This window comes from Bombina bombina, chromosome 2 (assembly GCF_027579735.1).
Source record: "Bombina bombina isolate aBomBom1 chromosome 2, aBomBom1.pri, whole genome shotgun sequence".
Classification (NCBI taxonomy): Eukaryota; Metazoa; Chordata; class Amphibia; order Anura; family Bombinatoridae; genus Bombina; species Bombina bombina.
The window spans coordinates 571,770,888-571,792,881 of record NC_069500.1 but is presented as its reverse complement, the minus strand read 5'-3'; the positions used below and the strand labels follow the sequence as shown (position 1 = coordinate 571,792,881).

At 38.1% G+C, this 21,994-nt stretch overlaps 1 protein-coding gene across 1 annotated transcript in view; it reads right to left on the bottom strand.

Moving 5' to 3' along the window:
• FRMD3 (FERM domain containing 3) overlaps positions 1–21,994 on the bottom strand; it is a 431,322-nt gene that overhangs the window by 236,696 nt on the left and 172,632 nt on the right. Inside the window, exon 4 of the mRNA XM_053702458.1 lies at positions 4,764–4,842. Coding sequence (XP_053558433.1) covers positions 4,764–4,842 — 79 coding nt within the window. The remainder of the gene's footprint in view (positions 1–4,763; positions 4,843–21,994) is intronic.

Sequence of the window (21,994 nt, the reverse complement as noted above, 5' to 3'; positions counted from 1 at the left end):
TTATTCATAACTGCCGCCAAGTCTTGCAAGGTAAAAGAGACGCACTAGAGGTGCTAGGCGTCGCTTGAGCGGGCGTAACTGGTTGTGACACTTGGGGAGAGGTTGACGGGCTAACCTCGTTACCTTCTGTCTGAGAATCATCTTGGGCCACATTTTTAAGTGCAACAATATGTTCTTTAAAATGTATAGACATATCAGTACAAGTGGGACACATTCTGAGAGGGGGTTCCACTATGGCTTCTAAACACATTGAACAAGGATTTTCCTTGGTGTCAGACATGTTTAACAGACTAGTAGTAACATAAACAGGCTTGGAAATCACTTTAATCAAGTAAAAACACACTTTGAAAAAAACGTTACTGTGCCTTTAAGAAATAAAAAAGGCACACAATTTTGCAAAACAGTGAAAAAATTCTGTAAACTTTTCGAATTTTTTACAGTATGTACCTAAAGCATTAGTAAGATTGCACAACTAGCAATAAAAACGATTAACCCCTTAATGCCCAAACCGGATCGACAGTAAGCCAAAAAAACGGTTAAAGAGACTATAGCACCTTGCCACAGCTCTGCTGTGGCCCTACCTGCCCTTAGGGACCAGATTTGTGGGGGAAAAGCTTCTTATAGGCCCTCAAACTGCAGCAGGACCCTCCATGTGAAAACAGCCTGAACTTCTAGTCAAAATAACTGTGCATCTGAGGCGCAAAATTAGGCCCCTCCCACCTCACTCCGGTGCTTGTGAGGCCTAAAGAAACACTCCCAAGTGTTTTAGTAATAGCCATGTGGGTAACAACCCCTGAAAGAAACCCAAAGGAACCTTCAAAGTGTCTCAAAAAACGAATTTTTCAATAAAAACCGTTTTCCCTGAAGTAGTGTCAACCAACAAAAACTAGCCCTGTTATGTAAGCTTGAAATTCCATACTTAGTCTCTGAATATAGCTTACCCTTCCCTCATGGGGATATTAACAGTCTTTTCTAGCATTATCACAATCTTGTCTAGAAATAAATGACTGAACATACCTTATTGCAGCCTAACCTGCAAACCGTTCCCCCCAACTGAAGTTCTCATATACTCCTCAGTCCTGTGTGGGAACAGCAGTGGATTTTAGTTACAACATGCTAAAATCCTCTTCCTCCCTGCAGAAATCTTCATCTCCTATCTGCTAGAGAGTAAATAGTACACACCGGTACCATTTAAAATAACAAACTCTTGCTTGTAGAAAATAAAAACTACAATTCTAACACCACATTCACTTTACCCTTCCGATTGCTTAGAGCCGGCAAAGAGAATGACTGGGGGGTGGAGCTAGAGGGGGAGCTATATGGACAGCTCTGCTGTGTGCTCTCTTTGCCATTTCCTGTTGGGAAGGAGAATATCCCACAAGTAAAGGATGAATCCGTGGACTGGATACACCTTACAAGAGAAATATATATATAGCAATAGTTTTTTTTGGGTAGGTTTTTTTATTTTTGCAATAGGGTTTGTTTTTTTGTACCTTTTTGGGCAGCAAAAGAGCTTTAGGTCACTGCTGTACCAAATGCCCTATTCAGGGCAATTTTTTAAATTAGATTTTTTAAGACAGCCTTTTTTGGGGGGTTACCTGTATTGTAGAATAGGGTAGTATATATTTTTTTAAAATAGCTTAATTACTTTCGGCAATGCCCTACAAAAGACCCTTCTAGGGGCTATTGCTATAGTTTATTTTAATGTTAGTATAGGGTTTTTTATTTTGGGGTGATTTTTTTTTTAAGTGGGGCTTTAGTTTTAGAATAGGCATAACTGTTGTTTTTTTTAAAAACAAATTTCTGTAATTTTTTTATTAGTTTTTTTATTTTCTGTAATTGTAGTTTTTTTATGTAATAATTGCTTTTAATATAATAGTTTTTTTTTTATGTAATCAGTTTTTTTTAGGTAATGATATTTTTTTTGTTAGGTAATGTTAAGGTTTTTTGTTTGTAACTTTGGGAGTGTTAGGTTAGGGGTGTTAGAGGTTAGTGGGTACTTTGCAATGAGGTTTTTTTTTTGCAATGTAGGGGTTAATAGTGTAGAGGGGAATTCTGCAATGGGGCTGTGGCGGTTTAGTGGTTAATAGTGTAGTTTAGTAGTATACTAAAAAAAAAATCACTTTTGTGTAGAGGGGTATTTTTCTATGGGATTGTGGCAGTTTAGGGTTTAATAGTGTAGTGGGGTACTTTGCGATGGGGTGTGTGGTGGTTTGGGGGTTAATATTGTAGAGGGATATTTTGCGATGGGGATGTGTCCGTTTAGTGGCTAACAGTGTGGAGGGGTATTTTGAGAAGGGGGTGTGGTGTAGTTTAGTGCAGCTTTTTCCTCCAGTCAAACTCTTTAAGAGAACTTTCAGGTTGTGTAAAAAGTTTGAGCCTTAAATGTGATTGCATTCGAGCAATCACATTTACTTTCAACTTGTAATACAAGCGGACATTGCCGCTCAACGCCACCCATAAAAATATTGGGAGCATAAATTACCGCGAGTTTGCATAAACTAATTTGTGGTAATTTAAATAGTACGTCACTTGTAATATGAATTTGAGCATAAAAAAAAATCTCTGGTCTTACAATGGTGTTTACACTCCTGGCGCTAACCATATTGCTCCACTTGTAATCTAGCCTTATAATGGGTTTTATTAACGTCACCTCACTAACTACTGAGGAAATATTAGTTTTAAATTGTTAGGCTTTTATTATTGCGGATTAATAAATTGTTCTGCTTTGTGGAAACTATAATTATGTGGGTTTGAAATGGCTTTACACCATGCACCAATAGACTTGAAAACTAAATAAATAAGCAACCGATGCAGAGAGGGCCACAGAAGTGGCCCTCTCTGCATCGGCCATGGTGCCGATCGTTGGTGGCGTGGGAGGGACAGGAGCGAGGGGGGTGGGTGACCCATCGCTGGATTGTGATGGAGGAGGGCGGGAGGCGGCGGGAGCGGGTGGGAGGGGGGCGGGAGCGGGTGGGACCGCTACACTACGGAAATTATGTGGGAAGTGAGTGAGTGATTGATATGGGAAATGAGGGAAGTGAGGGAGGAAGAAGGTTTTAAGGGATTTGGGAAAGGGATCTGAGAGGGGGAGCAAGGTAGGTTATTGAGGGGGGGCAGTTACACTACAGAAAAAATGAGTTGATTTAATCTTTTTTAAAATTGAGCCCAATTTTACTGGAAACTGGGGATACTACCCTGCAGAAAATATATATAACAAAATTAACTTTCTGCCAGTACTTAAGATGGGGATGACCTTTGGGGGGGTGGCAGAAAGTCTGCCAGTATAAAAAAAAAGGGTTCAAATATATATATATATATTTTTAATATATATTTTCTGAGGGGTACTATCCCCCCTTACCTCCCTGACCCCCCCCCCCAAACAGCTCTCTAATCCTCCCCCCTCAACCTATTATCTGCCATGTTAGGTAGATATCTGCCAGTACCCTTTTCGCAATATATATTTTTTTCTGTAGTGTAGCTGCCCCCCTTCATTTCCCTACCCCCCTATCCCCTCCCAGGTCATTTCCTATGGAACTAAATGTAAAATACCCCCCTCTCCCTCCTTCATTTAGCACTAAAGTGCAGACTTTCTGTAGAATAGCGGTCCCCACCCTCCCCCTTCCGCCCCTCTCACATCCCGTCCCGTCTTCCCCCGGCGATGGGCTGCCCACCTGCCTCCCTCCGAACCCTCCCATGCCACCAATGATCGGCACCATCGCTGGCCGATGCAGAGGGGGCCACAGAGTGGCCCTCTCTGCATCGATTGCCTAAAAAAGGGTATTGCATGATGCCTCAACATAGAGGCATTGCTGCAATACTCTGAAAGCATCTGGAAGCGATCATGGTTGCTTCCAGTGCTTGAAACCCCAGAGGACATGCCAGGCACGTCCTTGGTCATTAACTTACATCCAATGTAGGACGTGCCTGACACATCCTCGGTCGCCAAAGGGTTAATGGTAAGATAATTGAAAAATTATCTGGTCACGAAGGGGTTAAAATGATGCAGCATAGCTCTAAAAAGCTGTAGAACATCTCTATGTAAAGAAGGAAGATATTAACCTGAACATTTCCTAAGTATTCACACCCCAATGTAAAGAGACTTTAGTCCTAGGACTTCCAAGGGACTTTTCTTTTTACACAGAGATGTGCAGGTGATATTTTCATGTCAGCTTTTTACAGTTATGCTGCATCACTTTCAAGTTATTTACCATATATGAGTTTTATGTCCCTATAAGCCCCACTTGAGATCCACAGGGGTTACAGTTCCCAAACAGAAATGGCTGGAAATGGGCAGCTATGTGTGAATACCACTCCTGATTGGCTCACAGGTCGTTATCACACAGAAGCTATATCTGATTACATCACCAGAGTGGAACTTAAATGATTATGGAGTTAACAAGTGGGTTAAACAAATAGGTTAAGATCACTAATACAACAATTACATACTGTAACAAATTATATTGTTTTTTTTCCCCATTAGAATGACCCTTTCAATACAAACATAAGCAAACATGCACATAAGCACATACACTTGGACACCACATGGCTAAAAACATACCTTGAGAACAGTATGAGAAAACACAATGCTGCAACACAATTATACTGTACAGACGTTTTACTGCATTTGGAAAATGAAATGGAATGACTGAACCATGATTCAACTACAGATCAGACCAGGGACAACGCATTTCACTGCCATTAAGTGAGTTTATTGACTCCTAAAAGACATTGATGTTACAATACATACAAACAGCAAATACCTGGTGAGCTCTTCTTTAATCTTCAAAGGTTCATGTGGGTAGAATTTCACTCTAAAGCACATGGTGTATGGTGGATGAGCTGAAACATTATAAAAAAAAAAAAAAAAAAAGCATGAGAACCGCAGCAAAGAACATTGATGAAAATGTAGGAGTCATTTAGGGAAAGGATTCCATAATCAGTGAAATGGTTAGATTAGCAAAATCAGCCAGTGTATTAAAAAATAAAATAAATAAGAAGCATGCTACAAATGCTCGAGAGGTTTTTGCGGGGGTTGTCATAAAATGAGAGAGAATGCAGCCATGGTGTATGATTCCATTTTATTTACCAACCTCTACTCACTGCCAATACATAAAAAATAGGCCTTGATTACAAAGCTGAGCACAAAGATGCAAATTTCCCTTTAGCACTATCCATGATACTTGCCTTTTAGTTCTCAAATTACGCATAAATGGTAAACGTTTCACGCTCATGATACTGATCATAAGTTATCACTATCAGGTAGTGAGGATGCCGGCGATGTTTAAGCACGCTACTTCCTCTCAAGTAAATAGTAAACATTAAAATGATTCCTGTTGGCTAGCACAGATTCCAAAAGCTGTTCTAGCGCACTACTTACCCTTAGGTAATGGTGTTTTTGTTTTTTTCTTTGCTATACGCTTTCTATATTAGTTGACTTGTTCATATTACATTTTACACAAGCACATATACACACAGACTAAGATAACATACACCTATACCTCCTAACGTTTTCCAAAGGCGTGTCATGGGCAAGGTGGGGCGGGGCATGGAAGAGCATTTGCTTAGAGAAGCTGCAGATAGGACAACAAGCAGACAATCCAGCAGGACCTGGGACAGTTGGGAGGTCATTACTCACACCCTTGACCTTTTATCTTCCCACCCTCCTTGTCATATATCTTATCCCTATATCCTTCCTCAACACTTCAACCCTTTCCTCACTATTTATTACACCTCATTTGCTTGCTTTCTATAGCATTTCCAGGTGTATTAGAAACCACAAGAGCAAATTCTTAATTACAAGGTTTTCTAAAACATTAAAAGAGAAGGCGGTATTTCGAATAGAACGTCTACACTTATCTAAACTCATTACTTTCTAATGAAATTATAGAGCACACTAAGGGCCAGATTACAGGTGGAGCACTAATGTAGTAACTGGTTAAAGCTACTGCGAGCTCGCGGTAGCAATTAGTGCTCCGAAAATTAACCAGAGATCAGACCTCTGGTTAATTTTCAAAATGTGCCCCAATTGCCCCCAAAATACAGTGAGAGGTTCCTTATTAAAATAAAAAAAAATTGTAGCAACTTTTATTTTTTTTTAAAAAAATAACTGCACAAAGCATTTTTTAGTGGTTAAAGTTAGGCTATGTGGGGTGTTAGAAAAAAATAGCACTGAAAAGTGCCTTTACATTGCGGTTTCTGGGGAACTGTTGATGTTCTCTATGTATACAGTATATGGTTATATAAATATATGTATTTATGTGTTAATATGTGTATATACACATATAAAGACATAAATATATATGTATATAGTCATATACATATATATTTAACATTTGTTGCTTATCGCTGCATGACTTATCCCCTGCGCTAGGTTCTCAGCCGGTCTTCCGGCATGAGAACAAGGTTCCCATTGGAGCCTATGGAAGTATGCTCTTGTGAGTGCAATTCTTCCCTGCAAGGTCGCGTTCGCATAGCACCTAAATAGAAACACCAGCGCACACTTGCGTGCACCGGTATTGCTGAGTGGAGTGCAAATATTGCGAAAGTGATATTTTGCACTCCACTCATAATCTAGCCCTAAATATGTAGCATGCATGTAACAATCATTTTAAAAACAGACAACTTTTAATACCAAGGCCTCTAGTTATGAAAGTCTGGCGCACCTGATCCCCAAGTGCTGAACAGGTCCGCCAGACTTCGCTGAATACGGCGAGCAATACGCTCGACATATTCAGCATTGCACCAGCAGCTCACAAGAGCTGCTGGTGCAACGCCGCCCCCTGCAGACTCACGGCCAATAGGCCACCAGCAGGGGGGTGTCAATCAACCAGATCGTACTCGATCGGGTTGTATTGTGGTGATGTCTGTCCGCCTGCTCAGAGCAGGCGGACAGGTTATGGAGCAGCGGTCTTTGTGACCACTGCTTCATAACTGCTGTTTCTGGCGAGTCTGATGACTCGCCAGAAACACGGGGCATCAAGCTCCTTTCAGAGCTTGATACATATGCCCCCAAATCTCTAATTGTGTGCCAATGTTTATTTGTGTTTATGTTTGTATGATTTTTATTGAATCCAGCCTTTTGTGTATACTATCTTGCTACAACTATGCAACTATACAACTATCTGCTATATTAACAAATGAGAATCCTCTTAATGAGGTAAATATTCCAATGTATGAAAAAAGGAATAAATAAGTTATTTTCTGTGTACATGTACATTCAGTTTTACATATATTTTGATCAGTTTATATACTCAAGTATTTATAGCTACATATAAAATGTTAGGAACTACAGGTATTTTACAAACCTGTCACACAAAACCCTCAATAAACTCCTAGCTCAAAAAATACAAAGATGGTGTGAGGTGTTAAAAAGAGTAGAACATGGGCAGCTAGGTTTGTTTTCTGCCCTCAAAGTGGACACCAAATTACCCTTTCATTGTACATTGCTGAAAAGTAAAGAAAATAGTAAGCCAAAGCTTGTTTTGCTGTTAAAGTGACATTGTACACTAGATTTTTCTTTGCATAAATGTTTTGTAGATGATCCAAATATATAGATCATCTGGGGTAAAAATGTATAGTTTGCTTATTTTTAAATAAAATTGTGCTGATTTTCAGACTCCTAAATTACATTAAAAACAAAAAAATAATTAATGAAAATACACAACACTTTGTTTTGCTATATACCTGTATAATAAATCATTTAAAAGAACAGTCTACTTCAAAAATGTTATTGTTTTAAAAGATAGACAGTCCCTTTTATTACCATTTCCCCAGTTTTGCATAACCAACACGGTTATATTAATATACTTTTTACCTCTGTGATTACCTTGTATCTAAGGGGTCAATTTATTAAAGTCTGACTGACATGATGCGCTGTAGCCAGACATCGCTGAATGTGGACAGCATACGCTGTCTGTATTCAGCATTGCACAAGCAGTTCTAGTGAACTGCTTGTGCAATACCACCCCTGCAGATTAGAGGCCAATCGGCCGCTAGCAGCGAGTGTCAATCAGCCCAATCGTATAGGATCGGGCGGATTGCTATACGCAGCCTCGGAGGTGGTGTATGAGTTAAGGAGCAGCGGTCTATAGACCAATTCGGCCAATAATAAATTGACCCCTAAGCCGCTTTTGACAGCACCCTGATCACATGGCTATTTATTATCTATTGACTTGCATTTTAGCCGATTTATAAATAACTCCACGGGCGTGAGCACAATGTTATCTATGTGACCCACATGAACTAGAAGTCTCTTGTTGTGAAAAGCTAATAAAAAAGCATGTGATAAAAGGCTGTCTGTGTGGCTTAGAAACAGGCAGAAATTTAGAGGTTTAAATGTTATAAAGTATATTAATATAACAATGTTGGTTGTGCAAAGCTGGGGAATGGGTAGGAAAGGCGTTATCCATCTTTTTAAACAATAACAATTTTGGTGTTGACTGTCCCTTTAATGGACTCCTAATTTCAGCCAGAACTTCAGCCACTTCCATTTACACCAGAAACCCTTTCCTCATTAAAACGTCTGAAAACAAATTAACCCAATGCTTAACAATTCCTCAATTCAATCTAATTTATTACTGAAAGAAAGAAATATGGTGCGTAACTAAAATAAAGGAACATGGTATTTCACCATTTCATTACATATAATGAGGCCCATTTATCATGCTCCGAATGGAGCTTGAAGGGCCGTGTTTCTGGCGAGTCTGAAGGCTCGCCAGAAACAACAGTTGTGAAGCAGCGGTCTAAAGACTGCTGCTCCATAACCCTGTCCGACTGCTCTGAGCAGGCGGACACACATCGCTGCAATTCAACCCAATCGAGTACGATTGGGTTGATTGACACCTCCCTGCTGGCGGCCCATTGGCCGTGAATCTGCAGGGGGCGGCGTTGCACCAGGAGCTCTTGTGAGCTGCTGGTGCAATGCTGAATACGGAGAGCGTATTGCTCTCCGCATTCAGCGAGGTCTTGCGGACCTGATCCACACTATCGGATCAGGTCCACAAGACCTTTGATAAATTGGCCTCTAAATAGCAATGGGTTCTTCAAAATATCTTGCTATATAAAACAAGCACTATCATTTAATTCCTATTGCACTCTGTCTGGTCGGCCAAGTATCCAACATGTATCAGATACTCTCATCCCTACATTTTATAAAGACCACAGTACATCCTCATTTCATGTATCTTTATCAAGAATAGGGATTTTCAAGCATAGTCTCAGCACAACAGTTCTTATATTAGGGTGTCACCAAGAATTAGGATGAGGGATGAGAATAATAATAAATTCTGCCGCTAGTTTTCTTTGAGTCAGGTATATAATCGTTTGAAATTTTCTAGAGACTCACATTGTGTATTTTTGTCTATATTTACACTTTACAGAGGGCCAGATTACAAGTGGAGTGGTATTTAGCTATCACACTTGAGCACTAATTCCATTGTTAGTCAAGTTGTAATGCACAGGATAGCATGAGTATTACAAGTTGAAAGTAAAAATGTAGAGCTCGAGCAAAACCTTAAACGCATTAACTGTAGGACTTAAGATATCATGACCGAGCTAACTTTTTCTACCATAGACTTCATTCAATAAAGAGTGCAGCTTTAAAAAAAACTAATAGTTATTGCTCATGCAGTAACCTGACACCACATTAGACCTACATCGCTAACCCGAAGAGAGTAATAAATATTTTACATTCCTATGTTCTTCACATAGTATAAAATGTTCTTTTTATTTTTAAATATTTCTTTTTATTTATATATATATATATATATATATATATATATATATATATATATATATATATATATATATATATATATATATATATACACACAGGTATAGCTATATACAGATATATATGTGGAAATAAATGTTTAAAAATACAAAGAACATTTTCCCCTGTGTGAAGAACATTGTTAATGTAAATACATGTGTATATATGTGTCAATATGTGTACATTGAAACACATAAATCCACGTATGTATATATATATATATATATATATATATATATATATATATATATATTATAAATATATATACATAAATACGTATGTATATATATATATATACACAATATAGCACTTTCCATTCAAATACTTTGTCATATACCATATAGCTTTATTCCTTATAACTTTTTTTATTAATAATTTTTATAATTTTTATTAGATAGTGTATATTTGAGTGTAACACTTCATGTTACTGTATTTATGTTGTGCTTGGTGCAACTTTTTATTTAGTATTTATTTGTGCTTGTGTTTACTCTCAACTTGTAATATAAAATGTGTAAGTTAGCATGGGTGGGATATTGCAATATTGCATCTGCACTAATAATAGCATGCCACTTGTAATCTAGCCCAGAGTGTTTTATTTTTTCTTCCATTTTATTTCATTTATAGGGGCAAATTTATCATCGCTCTGTCCGACATGATCTTCTCAGAACTTGTGAACTGCTTGTGCAATGCTGCCCCCTGCAGATTAGCGGCCAATCGGCTGCTAGCAGGGGGTGTCAATCAGCCTGATCGTAGGCGGACCGCTGCTTCATAACTGCTGTTTCCGGTGAGCCTGAAGGCTCGCCCGGAAACAGGGGCATCAGGGGCCATTCGGCCCTTGATAAATCGGCCCCATAGAGTCATTTGGTTGTCACTAGCATATAAAAATAAATTAAATGAGAATTTCAAAAGGATGTTGGGGTATCATAAAGCAGAAAAGGTAACCATTGGTCTAGGGCACTGGTTTTCAAACCTGTCCTCAGGCCTCCTTAACAGACCACATTTTGAGGATATCCAAACTGGAGCACAGGTGAAATATTCAGCTGATTAGTAAACCTATTTATTTTACCTGCTCTCATCCAAGGTAATCCTCAAAACCTGGCCTGTTGGGGAGGCCTGAGGACAGGTTTGAAAACCAGTGGTCTAGGGCATATTTGGGACAATAGGCAACCCATGGAAGCTTCCCTATGACCCTGATTTTGTTTGCTGATGTAGGTAAACATCCCCCTCTCTCACAAGAGAATGAGTGTCTCTTCAAGTTAGAGACAGGAAACTGCCTTCCTATCCCCAGCAAACATTTTTTGTTTTCCAATCTGTTTAAACCAGAAGGTACAGCCAATCAGAAGCCTTGCCATCCGCTACTTCTGAACATAAAAGCACATGCTCCCAGTGTCTGCTCTACTGCAGTGATGGTTCTACCAGTGGCAGTTCCAAAAATATTATTATGGGGGACAAACACTACTTGATCATGTTGCTGTGTTTTATAGATGGGGACAGGGTATGTAGACACATAGTTAAGGGTGTTCCATAGGTTACAGCAGGGGAAGTTAGAATTCCAACACAAAAACACACTGAGGCCCATTTATCAAGCTCCGAACGGAGCTTGAGGGCCCGTGTTTATGGCGAGTCTTCAGACTCGGCAGAAACAGCAGTTATGAAGCAGCGGTCTAAAGGATTAAGAACTAGAATAATGCCAGGAACATTTAGCATCTTCAGACAAAGAGAAAGCAACACAGATATATAATAACATTCATATTGCTATCAAAATGTGTATGCAATAAACAGTTGTGCTCATAAGTTTACGTACCCTGGCAGAATTTATGATTTCTTGTCCATTTTTCAGAGAATATGAATGATAACACAAAAACTTTTCTTTCACTCATGGTTAGTGTTTGGCTGAAGCCATTTATTATCAATCAACTGTGTTTACTCTTTTTAAATCATAATGACAACAGAAACTACCAAAATGACCATGATCAAAAGTTTACATACCCTGGTGATTTCGGCCTGATAACATGCACACAAGTTGACACAAAGGAGTTTGAATGGCTATTAAAGGTAACCATCCTTACCTGTGATCTGTTTTATTGTAATTAGTGTGTGTGTATAAAAGGTCAATGAGTTTCTGGACTCCTGACAGACCCTTGCATCTTTCATCCAGTGCTGCACTGAGGATTCTGGATTCTGCGTCATTGGGGAAAGCAAAAGAATTGTCAAAGGTTCTGCGGGAAAAGGTAGTTGAACTTTTTAAAACAGGAAAGGGATATAAAAAGATATCCAAGGATTTGAGAATGCAAATCAGCAGTGTTCAAACTCTAATAAAGAAGTGGAAAATGAGGGGTTCTGTTAAAACCAAACCACGGTCAGGTAGACCAACTAAACTTTCAGCCACAACTGCCAGGAAAATTGTTCGGGATGCAAAGACAAACCCACAAATAACTTCAGGTGAAATACAGGACATGTGGTGTGGCTGTTTCAAGATGCACAATAAGGAGGTACTTGAAGAAAGATGGGCTGCATGGTCGATTCGCCAGAAGAAAGCCATTACTACACAAATGCCACAAAGTATCCCGCTTACAATACGCCAAACAGCACAGAGACAAGCCTCAAACCTACTGGCACAAAGTCATTTGGAGTGATGAGACCAAAATTGAGCTTTTTTGCCACAACCATAAACGCTACATTTGGAGAGGAGTCAACAAGGCCTATGATAAAAGGTACACCATTCCTACTGTGAAACATGGAGGTGGATCGCTGATGTTTTGGGGATGTGTGAGCTACAAAGGCACAGGAAATTTGGTCAGAATTGAAGGCAAGATGAATGCAGTATGTTATCAAACAGAACGCCTCATTTTCCACTTCTTGATTAGAGTTTGAACACTGCTGATTTGCATTCTCAATTCCTTGGATATATTTGTATATCCCATTCCTGTTTTATACAGTTAAACTACCTTTTCCTGCAGATCCTTTGACAATTCTTTTGCTTTCCCCTTGACTCAGAGTCCAGAATTGTCAGTGCAGCACTGTATGAAAGATGCAAGGGTCTGTCAGGAGTCCAGAAACACATTGACCTTTTCTACACACACTAATTACAAGCAAACAGATCACAGGTGAGGATGGTTACCTTTAATAGCCATTCAAACCCCTTTGTGTCAACTTGTGTGCATGTTATCAGGCCAAAATCACCAGGATATGTAAACTTTTGATCAGGGTCATTTGGGTAGTTTATATTGCCATTATGATTTAAAAAGAGTAAACACAGTTGATTGATAATAAATGGCTTCATCCAAACACTAACCATGAGTGAAAGAAAAGTTTTTGTGTTATCATTCATATTCTCTGAAAAATGGCCAAGAAATCATAAATTCTGCCAGGGTATGTAAACTTTTGAGCACAACTGTACCTTGACTTGCATAAAGGTCTCTATATTTGCTTGTTATTGATCCTGGAGTGCTCCTCTTCCACACACACACATCTTTTCAGGGTCAGAAAGAATGGAAAAGATGTACAAAAAATAGCTAATAAGCTGGATCACATCCCAATTAATTATGGGCCAGATTACGAGTGGAGCGCTAACAGTTACGCATGAGCAATAAGGGGCTTATCGCGGGTGTTTGCGCTCATCAGGTTTACTGCTCGTATGACAAGTTGAAAGTAAATGTGATCACTTGAGTGCAATTGCGCATTACGCTAGAATGATTACCGTGTCAGAGCTCTGGTTAACTATTTTGCGAAAACACATCAAAAATACATTACAAAGTACAGTTACACTCATAATAACACAGTTTAATAAAAACTATATTAAAAAAATATTGCACACAAACGTTATAAGGGCTAAAAAGATATGAGGTCTCAGGTGTTAGGCAAAGAGCTTTAACATTGAGATTTATACATATCTAAATATGGATATGTATTTGTATGTATATATACAGTATATGTGTGTGTGTACATATGTATTTATATGTGTATTTACAGACATATATACACATACATACATATATACACATATATAGACATATATATAAGTGCATTGGATCCCTTTGCAGTTAAGTAGAGGAAAACATGGAAAACCCTATTTATGCAATATCATATTTAATAAAAGTTTTAACTATGCATTTACTGTAAATATTTCACATTCCAGTGTTCTGCGCATAGCAGAATATGTACTAAGCATTTATAAATACATATTCCTATATATATATCTGTATATATAAATATCTATAGCTCTATAGCTATATATAATTATGTACTGTATACATATATATATATATATATATATATAGGTATAGATATATACTGCACCAAAATACCATCAGATATATGTAGAAATATGTATTTATGAATAAAAAAATATTCTGCTAGGTGAAGAATATTGGAATGTGATATATTCATATTTTTATGTCAGGTTAGCGCACTTGAGAATATGCCATTGTGTTTGCGTGCATGTTTTATTCCAATTTTTTTGCTTCATTGACTCATATGGGGAAATACGTGTACTCTCACCTCTTATAGAGTTTGCTGCACTTTAGTTGTTATTGAAATTAAATATGGTACTTTTATACAGAATACTTTTTTCTATTCCCTCTTTACACTAAAGGGAAAAACTAAACATCCATTCATCTGAAGTCTGCTTGATAATACTTGATAATACTTTTCTTCCTGGTTTTTTTTTTGGGGGGGGGGGTTGCAATTGTTCAGATCCTGTGTGCCATGAATATATTTGTTTTGTCATTTGTGTGATCCTTTGCTACAATAGGGGGTTTTAAACATAGGGCTAGATTTAATAAGCAGCGGAGGCTGCTTTCTCTGTGAGAAGTTTCCGGCTCGCCAGAAACTTAAGTTAAGAAGACTGCTGCTCGTTAACCTGTCCGCCACCTTTTATGTGGCAGACTGCAATAATCCCGATCTGATCCAATTGGCCGCAAATGTGCAGGGGGCGGCATTGCACAACCATTTCACAAGAAATGCTTGTGCAATGTTAAATGCCAACAGCATATGCTGTTCACATTTAGTGATGTCGGGCGGTCATGAGTTGCTAATGCAAATCATGTCCACTCAACATATAATAAATTGACCCCATAGGATCAATGAATCTCTCAAGGTGTCAAGATCAGAGGCAAATTTTTCCCGTTTCTCAAATGGTTTGAAATGACTCCATGGACATAATAGCTTATTATGCGGCAATCCATAGCCTTACTCAGCATGCATATCACTCATATCTCTTTAACAAGTTGTTTGTTAAGCTTGTGACTGTCATTGGTTTCATTTCTCCAAAAAGTAGAGTGTAGATATTTTTTTGTTGTTGGAGTATTATGAACATGTAGGGTTCAATCCAAGATACTCAATTTCTGAAAATATGTGGATGAACACAGCAATAGCTTATCCCTGTAGAAGACATTTACCATGAAAAAAGTATACATAAAGAAAAATATTTTTGTCGGATAACACACTAAACAGAATACATAGCTATGAAATTATTCATATTAAAAAGAAAACCTGTTCCAAAATTTAAATTATACCTGAAGTTTTAGCCCTGGATGATTTCCACACAGAAAAAGCTTGTGGCCAGCAGGTTTTCTCTAGCAATGTTTTGAGAACTTCCTTTTAAATATCATGAGGGCACACTAGAATAATTTGCTGATTTTTATACAAAATATTAGTATACTTTCAATCTGTAATCTCCCTGGTCAAGTCAATCTTATCATGCCCTTTTTATTTTTGGTGTTTGCTTTTGGATCACTTACAGGAGAAATCCTTACCTTCATTCACCTTTATAATCTTTGTCCAGTGTCTTTGCTTAAAAACCCCATATGGTTTGAAAGCCTTGTTCTTCTCTTAATTGCCATTTGCACATACAAGGGAATTTATTTAAATATAATATTCTCTAATAAAAATAATAATAAATAAATAAATAAAAATACTGATGTATTTTTAGACTAAAATATCCCCTTAAACACGACAAACCTTAGGTTTACTTAAACATAATTGTGAAAAGTATGTGGAACAAAGTTCATGGGTTACATTAACCCTTTAAGTATTTGAATTTGCATTTTTATAGAAAATCAATTACAATATTTTATGTGCATAAACAATTATCAAGTTTATTCAATTTATTAAAAGATCAGAAACATGTACATTTCAAGGCAAGTTGTTTTTTGTAGACAGCTGTGGTGGATAAATAAATATGGTCCAGTTACCATTACATTCATTAGTGACACAGCTATAATTAACTTACAGGAGACATAGCTTCTATGTTCACAGTGATTTCCTATAATCGTTACATAATATTACAACTAGACTTAATAAGAATTTAATAATTTCTATAGTTAATAATGTTTGTAGTTGTACAGACATTACATTTATCAAAGAATATTATATGTAACAAATTTTCTATGAAATGTGAATAAAATGAAAATTGTGGTAGTAGTTTAAAATAAAAAAAGGTAGATTTATAGCAGTGATTCCGAACTTCTCAAAATCACCACATTAGCCTCATGCACCAACATTCTTTTTAGTTAATCTTACCAAAGCTTAATTAACTATTTTAAGAGAGATCACTAAAACCCTCAGCTGCATCAAATGGCTATTGAATTCTTCTTCTCGTTAGTGTTTCCCTCATCATTTGATATCTGTTGTCTTAATGTTAAAATCCCACTCTTCTCCATAATGAAGTACCAGCTCCCGTTTATCACCTGCAAGGAATTCAGTGATTGTGTCATAAATGCCATCTACTATCTATGAATATAATTTGATATCCATTTATAGAATGCTTCCAATTCTAGAACCTTTTAAACTGTCCTCATAACTCACATATTGGAGATAATAAACCAATACAGCTACCTACAATGTAATACAATTCAGTATGTTCCCAGTCCAGATGTCCTCACTTGCACTCCATTCTCTATACCCCTCCTCTGTACTTGCTAACACTGAGAGACCCATTTTATGAAGCATAAAACAAAAATTGCAAATAAAAAAATCCTAACTAGACTGCTGTGCAAAAACCCAAATGGCTAAAATTAAAGAAATAATAAGCTATACAGTAATGCATATGAAAAAGCACTGTATAAATATAAGAATAATTTATAGCAATTGATATTGAAATTAAAGGGATAGTTAACCCAATTTTTTTAACAGCATTAAAAACATTGTGAAAAGCATTTTAAAAATGCAAATAACATGTATTACATTTTTTTTTAGTTCTCCTGCATTTACCATATGAAAATCTTATTGCTGCCCAACCCCTCGGTTTTATCATTATGTCCAGCGTATTACGCAGTTCTACCTGAGTAGAACAATCATGGCAGCCCGCATGCACAGTTTTAATAGATATGAATTCACGCATGCGTATAGTGCTTCAGATGACTCCGGGGTAGGCACGTCATCACCCTAGGTGGGAGGAGGCTCAATTGACGCTGTGACATCAGAGTTAGAGGATGACACGGATCGTCAGCATCTAAATCGGATTTAGGTATAATAACCACCACATGACTGACTAGCAAAACTACACATCCTTAGGATTAGCAAAGATGTTGAATTAGCATTTTACCCACAAGTGCGCATACTATGTGTTCATACATAACAGATTATAAATATTCTAAATAAGCTGGCGCAACTACGTAGTGATTGGATGTTGCATGGCCATATATTTGAATATTGCTCTGCCTACTTTTATGGGCGGCCGTTGCAACTTGTTCTATGAAAGATATAAACTATTGTTTTATATATTTAGAAGCTTAAATTCCTTGTCAAACTAGGTATGTTTTATTCTATGTATATTTCTAATTATTATAATGTATTTTAAAGTATTTTTAGACTTAGATTTCTAACCCTTTAACAGGTGTTCTTACCAATAAAATAACTTATCTCTAGGGTCAACTTGTTCAGTGGACGAAGAGGACAACTCCTGTAGATCTATTGGTAGACAGATATTAGAACAAACTTTCTTTTAGGGAATCCCATAAGGAACAACTCAGCTTGAGGTCCCACAGTATAGCTAACCTTTAGCATGTTTACTCCAGAGAATGTCTGCTGTCTGCATGATATACAGTATCTATGTGAGATCATCCTCATCTTCTGTCATTTTTCCATGATTAAAATATGCCATATTTATTTTTACAATAACCGGGGCATTATGTAGAATGCTAGGGATCAAAACACATAATTTCACAAATATTCTTTTAACAATAAAATTATATATAGAAAGCTTCATGCAGGCACACCGTGTACTATCATGACACGTCATTTGGTGAGCAGTAATACTTAGTAAACAATAATTTATAACTCACGTGGGATTGGAAAATTATTACTCTCATGATTGCCTTCTATTAAAACTCAATTACTTTGTTTACTCAAGAAGTTTATCCTTAGTTTATTACTGAACAACATTATTGACCATTTCACTACCACTGTGATACAAAAACATAAACTAAAGCAGTCTACAGCCTAATGCAGAATATCCTCTCCATCGTCATCCTTAATACTTTTAGACTGTAAAATACAATGAAAAACACTAATACACTAACCTCAGGCCAGTAACATGACAGGTGTTGTAGTCTTGCCAAGTTCACTTCATGGTAGCCTCATCATATGCACTCACTAAAGAGTTTAACTCTGACAGGGCTGCAAAATACTTCCTATTGAAGGTAGTTGGTCCTTCAGGATCCAGAGTCTCATGCACCTTTTTAAACAATTTCTCAATCACACTAAAAAATAACTCATAGCTCTTTTGGACTCCCAAGACAATCATGTTCCACCCAGATATGAAAAAGTGAGATGATACCTATACTGCAAACATACACAAGGGGGTCAATTTATCAAGTTCTGTTTGGAGCTTGATGCCCCGTGTGAAGGCTCGCCGGAAACAGAAGTTATGAAGCAGTGGTCTAAAGACCGCTGCTCCATAACCTGTCCGCCTGCTCTGAGGCGGCGGACAGAAATCAACCAGATCAAATACGATCGGGTTGATTGACACCCCTTGCTAGTGGCCGATTGGCCGCAAATCTTCAGGGGGCGGCATTGCACCAGCAGTTCACAAGAACTGCTGGTGCAATGATAAATATATTGTATCATGTCCATCCGCACTTTAATAAATATACCCCAAGGTATTGAGTATAGGCCTGAAACTGTAAACCCTCTCCCAAATTTAAAAGGGTGAGGAGTACAATAAAAGTACAACCAATTGTCCCACTGACCCCCCTAGCAACTAAACCTCATACCCCTAACGGGACATTGCACTGCTGAGTATAACTATAGTAACAGGGTTACTACTCACTATCACCTAGATTACAAGTTTTCCGCTAAAGAGGGTGCGAAAAGTTGCGTTATTTTACCTTCCATAGTGCTGCCATTACAAGTTTCTAAAAAGCCGCCTTGTGCGTGCGATATGGTGGTGATGAGTTCCATATCACACAAAATCCAAGGGCTGAGAATACGTGATCGTGCACGCTTTCCCATAGACATCAATGGGGAGAAGGTGTTAGAAATAAAATGGCGAATCACCGTAACGCAACCCCATTGATGTCTATGGGGAAAAAAAGTTAAGTTTAAACCTAACACCCTGACATAAACACCAAGTCTAAACACTCCTAATCGGCTGCCCCAGACATCACAACACCGAAATAAAGTTATTAACCCCTAATCTGCCGCTCCCGACAACCCCCGCCACTAATAAAAGTTATTAACACCTATTCCACCGCTCCCCGACATCGCCGCCACTAAATAAATTTATTAACCCCTAAACCTCTGGCCTCCCACATCACCGCCACTAAATAAACCTATTAACCCCTAAACCACCAGCCCACTAACTTTAAATTAAAATTACAATATCCCTATCTTAAAATAAATAAAAACTTACCTGTGAAATAAAAAAAAACTAAGTTTAAACTAACAATTAACCTAACATAACTATTACAGTATACTAAAATTAAAATAACTACAAATTAAATAAACTAAATTACACATTAAAAAAAAACTAACACTACTAAAAAAAATTAATTCTAGAATTACAAAAAAATAACAAATACTAAATTACAAAAAATAAACACTAAATTACAAAAAATAACTATTTAGTGGCGGCGATGTCGGGGAGCGGCGGAATAGGGGTTAATATCTTAATTATAGGGTCAGCGATATTGGGGTGCGGGGGAATAGGGGTTAATAATTTTATTATAGTGGCGGCGATGTCGGGGAGCGGCAAAATGGGGGTTTATAACTTTTATTAGTGGCAGCGATGTCGGGAGCGGCAGATTAAGGGTTAATAAGTTTAATATAGTGTTTGTGATGCGGGAGGGCGGCAGACTAGGGGTTAATAGGTCGTTTATGGGTGTTAGTGTACTTTGTAACATTTTATTTATGAGTTTTGTGTAACAGTTTTGTTGCGCAAAACTCATAACTACTGGTCTCAGGTGGCGGAACGGATCAAGCATTTTAGCCGGATTGCACAACCTGTAATACCAGCGCTATGGAAATCCCACACAAAAACTTAATTTTTTTGAGTGCGGGATTGACATTGCGTTACAGGCTAAAACGCTTGAGGTATAGCTATACCGACAAGACTCGTAATGGCTGTGTTACGCTGAAATGGCAATTTTTTCAGCGTTAAAACCGTTATGCAAAACTCGTAATCTAGGTGTAAGATATTTATTTTCCTCCTGTACCTGCAGCTCTCCTTAAAGCTATTCTTTTATTTTAACCCAATAAAGAAGCCAGTTGGTAAAGCTCTGCACTTTCACAGGTCAGTGGCATTGCTGATTTTTGACAGCTGTACCTTGCACTGAGGAGTATCTTGCACAACAGAAAGCAGAAGCGTTACATTATTGCAGTTTTTTTACTCGGTTTAAGCTACATAAGAAATATTAGGAAGCCCCCAGGAATAAACAGTAATACAGCCACTGCAAAATTGTAGCGCTCCTGCTTTGTATTGTGAAGACTAAACTGAAGAGTATGACATGGTTTGTCAAGAAGACAATAAAATCACTGATCTGTGAATGTGAAACGCCGCCCCCTGAAGATTCGCGGCCAATCAGCCGCTAGCAGGGGGTGTCAATCAACCCAATCGAGTTGATTTCCCGCGATGTCTGTCCGCCTCCTCAGAGCAGGCGGACAGGTTATGGAGCAGCGGTCTTTAGACCGCTGGCCTGCTGCTTCATAACTAGTGTTTCTGGCTCGCCAGAAACACGGGCCTTCAAGCTCCATAAGGAGCTTGATAAATAGGCCCCAATTAATTCAAAAGTGTATCAAGATATTTTACAGAAAAATGTCAGGGCAGTAGTCCATGACCTAAAGCTAAAGAGTGGTTGGGTAATGCCATTAAACAATGGGGCCTATTTATCAAGCTCCGTATGGAGCTTGAAGGCCCGTGTTTCTGGCAAACCGTCAGGCTCGCCAGAAACACCAGTTATGAAGCTCCATAACCTGCTCCATAACCTGTCCGACTGCTCTAAGGAGGCGGACATACATCGCGGGAAATCAACCTGATCGAATACGATCGGGTTGATTGACACCCCCTGCTAGCGGCCAATTGGCAGCGAATCTGCAGGGGGCGGGTTGCACCAGCAGCTCACAAGAGCTGCTGGTGCAATGCTGAATGCGAAGAACGTATTGCTCTCCGCATTCAGGGATATTTGTCAGACACGATCCGCTGATCGGATCATGTCGGACAAAGGGTTGATAAATCGGCCCCAATGCCTCAAAGCACATAAGTAAATCAATTAAAAAATGGCTAAAAAAATAAGATTTGTATTTTGGAATGGCCAAGTCAGAGTTCTTAAACCAATTGAGATGGGGCATGACCTAAAGAGGGCTGTGCAACCAAGGCAAGCCAGAGAAATCTAAAAAAAAAAGAATTCACACAGATTTGTATGGATAAATGGCCCAAAATTCATTGTCAACGTAGTGCAAGTCTTATAAGCAGCTACAGGAAACATTTGGTAGTGGTTGTTGCTGCTAAAGGAGGATCTACAAATTACTAAACTCAAGGGTTCACTTACTTTTTCCAGTCTGCACTGTGAATGATTACTAAATGTCTTCAATACAATTTGAAAAGTACAACTGTTTGAAATGTCTCTTACAACAGCACGCTCTAACTAACCCATGAACATATAAAAAAGTGTCATTTTCACTTTTGTGCCTCTAATCTATTTGCAAGGATTAAACACATAAGAAGAGGCACATTAATAGTGCAACGAGAAAATGTTCTAACACATCAGAACATTTTTTAATGGA